The 2,397-nt window shown below is 68.0% G+C and overlaps 2 protein-coding genes across 2 annotated transcripts; one reads left to right on the top strand and one right to left on the bottom strand.

Annotated features, from left to right (window-relative positions):
* Positions 1-243: 243 nt before the first annotated feature.
* On the bottom strand, positions 244-717 carry VTA1B (Vps20-associated 1-like protein B; the record flags this gene model as incomplete). Its single annotated transcript, XM_005791012.1, has 1 exon — positions 244-717. One exon carries the CDS (start codon positions 715-717, stop codon positions 244-246), a length of 474 nt encoding a protein of 157 aa, XP_005791069.1.
* A 151-nt stretch (positions 718-868) lies between these two features.
* Positions 869-1,631, top strand: EMIHUDRAFT_224432 (hypothetical protein; the record flags this gene model as incomplete). Its single annotated transcript, XM_005791011.1, has 2 exons — positions 869-1,241; positions 1,309-1,631. 2 exons carry the CDS (start codon positions 869-871, stop codon positions 1,629-1,631), a joined length of 696 nt encoding a protein of 231 aa, XP_005791068.1.
* Positions 1,632-2,397: the final 766 nt, after the last annotated feature.

The raw sequence follows: 2,397 nt of genomic DNA, 5'->3' as shown, positions 1-2,397 counted from the left end.
GCTTCGGCGGCGCGGCCGGTGCGGATGGCGCGGGCGGCGGCGAGGGGAGGGGCGGCGCGAGGAGAGAGGCTGGGAGCGGCCTCCAGTCGACCGGCACGCAGGGCGGGGAGCGGAGGGCGCGCGAGAGCGCCAAGGAGAGCCTGAGTGGGGCGGGCCGCGGGCGGTCGGGAGGCGGGGAGGCGCGGTCTCGCCGGCGGGCGGGCGAATGCGGGGCTGCGGCGGGGCGGGGCGGGCGGGCTGAGCTCACTGCTGCGACCGCTTGTGCGCGCTCTGCTGCCGCTGCGCGAGATCTGGAGCGAGCGGCGCAAACTGGCGGAGCGAGTCCAGCACGACGGCCGAGGCGTGGTATGCCTGTGCCACCTTTGGCGCGTCCACGATCGTCCAGCGCTGGCTCGGGTTCGGGATTGACACCTCTGGCTTGTCGGCGGAGCGTGCGCGGTTGGACAGGTCGATGGCAAACTCTCGGATCGTCTCCTGCGGGTGCTTCGCCGCGCGCTGCGCCTCGAGCTGCGTGCGCTCCTGCTCGAGCGAGTCCATCAGCGAGGAGACGTACACGAGGTCCGCCGGACGGAGGCGCGAGCGTAGCTGCAGCGCGATGTTCATCGCAAAGACGCGCAGGTAGTGCGCGACGATCGGCTTGGCAGCCTGCAGCTCGCGCGAGCGATCGAGGTAGACGCGCATCGGCTCGAGGGCCGGTGGCGGCTGCTGAGACGCCATGCGAGAGGACCGACCGTGCACGGTGGCGGAGCGTGCACCGTGGCAGGGCTGGCTGTCGGCCCGAGGCGCGCCAGGGTCGGGAAGAAATCGCTGGCCTCCGTCAATCCTTTAGCTTTCGAGGTCTCGCCTCCCTGGCGGGGGGGGGCGATACATGACGCGCACGCTTCGGTCGAGTGCGCGGCTCGCGACCCTGCTGCCGCCGCCGCAGCACCGGCCGAAGCGCGGACGCGACGTGCTGACGCTGCTGCTCTCGTCGGAGGGCCACGAGCTCCTCGCAGACCTTCTGCTGCCGCAGCTCCTAACACATCCAGAGTCGCTCGGCTGTTTAAGGATGGTTTGCAGGCGGCTCTGCGCCTTTGTCGCGGCGCAGGGCGCGCTCTGGGGGCGGCTCTGCAGTGGCCTCAAGCTCACAACCGCGGCCCGCTCCGCGCTCGCGGGCATATCGCCGCACCTGCGCTACGCGCGCAGCCGCAACGCGAGCTTCGAGGCGCGCTACCTGCTGCTCGAGGCTCGGAGGGGAGGAGGTGCGGCCTCTCCGACGCGGCACGCACACCGACTTCCCAACCTTTTTCCACGTCGCCGAGCTGCGAGCCGGCCCGAGCCATCGGAGCACGCGCGAATGGTACGACCGTGTTCTGGCGGCGGTCGAAGCTGGGGCCGACGTGACGACCAGCGACAGGGACGCACAAAACTTGCTGCATCTGGCCGCCACGTTTGGCGACGACGCGACGGCCCGGCTGCTGGTCGCGGCTGGGGCAGACGTCTTTGCGAGAGACCGGTTCGGCCGCGACTCTTTCTCCAAGGCGGGAGGACGCCAGGCGCTCCAGGACGGCTCTGCGGTCGCAGCGTTCCTGCACCGCGCTACCCTCGCCGCGAGCCTGCCGCGCGGTCCCGGGGACCAACTTGCGGGCTGAGCTTGCGCCGCCGATTCGCGCGCGTTCCCTGTCCTCGCCCAGTCGATGTGTGTGTGCGTGCGTGGTGTCAATAAACCTTCCGTCAGTTGCTCAGTTATCGCGACCGCGTTATTATATATTATTTCGTAAAAAAATCTTTTCATACCGTACCCACACCTCTCCCACGGTATGTACTTGCCAGCCGCACGTAAGGTCTCATATAAGAGTGGAAACCTAGGGGTGGAAACGGGGGAGCGACAGAGCGAGACGGGGTCCTCTAGGGTGTAGGGACCAGCACTTTAGGCGCGTGCGCGTGATAACTGATATCTCGATTCTCGTTTATCTCTTCTAGTTCTGGTTCTGATACGGATAGCGGCGCCGCGGGAGAAGAGTTACGGCCGCGCTGGCGGGCGCGGCACTGTGGGAGCGGCGGTACGGCGGCACGGCGGTAACGGACGGCAGGGGGTACGGCGGAGCAGTAATAATATCGTTGGCCGAAGCCTCGTTGGCCGAAGCCTCGTTGGCCGAAGCCTCGTTGGCCGAAGCCTCGGTGGCCGAAGCCTCGGTGGCCGAAGCCGGTGTGGGGAGGTGTGTGGAGGTGTGGGGAGGTGTGTGGAGGTGTTTGGAGATGTGTGGAGGTGTGGGGAGGTGTGGGGAGGTGTGGGGAGGTGTTGGGAGAGGTGGGAAGATGTGGGGAGGTGTGGGGAGGTGTGGGGAGGTGTGGGGAGATGTGGGGAGGTGTGGGGAGGTGTGGGGAGGTGTGGGGAGATGTGTGAAGGTGTGGGAG

The sequence above is a fragment of the Emiliania huxleyi genome (assembly GCF_000372725.1).
Source record: "Emiliania huxleyi CCMP1516 chromosome Unknown EMIHUscaffold_117, whole genome shotgun sequence".
NCBI classification, from domain to species: domain Eukaryota; phylum Haptophyta; order Isochrysidales; family Noelaerhabdaceae; genus Emiliania; species Emiliania huxleyi.
The sequence above is the reverse complement of the archived record's forward strand: the minus strand, read 5'-3'. Positions and strand labels throughout refer to the sequence as shown.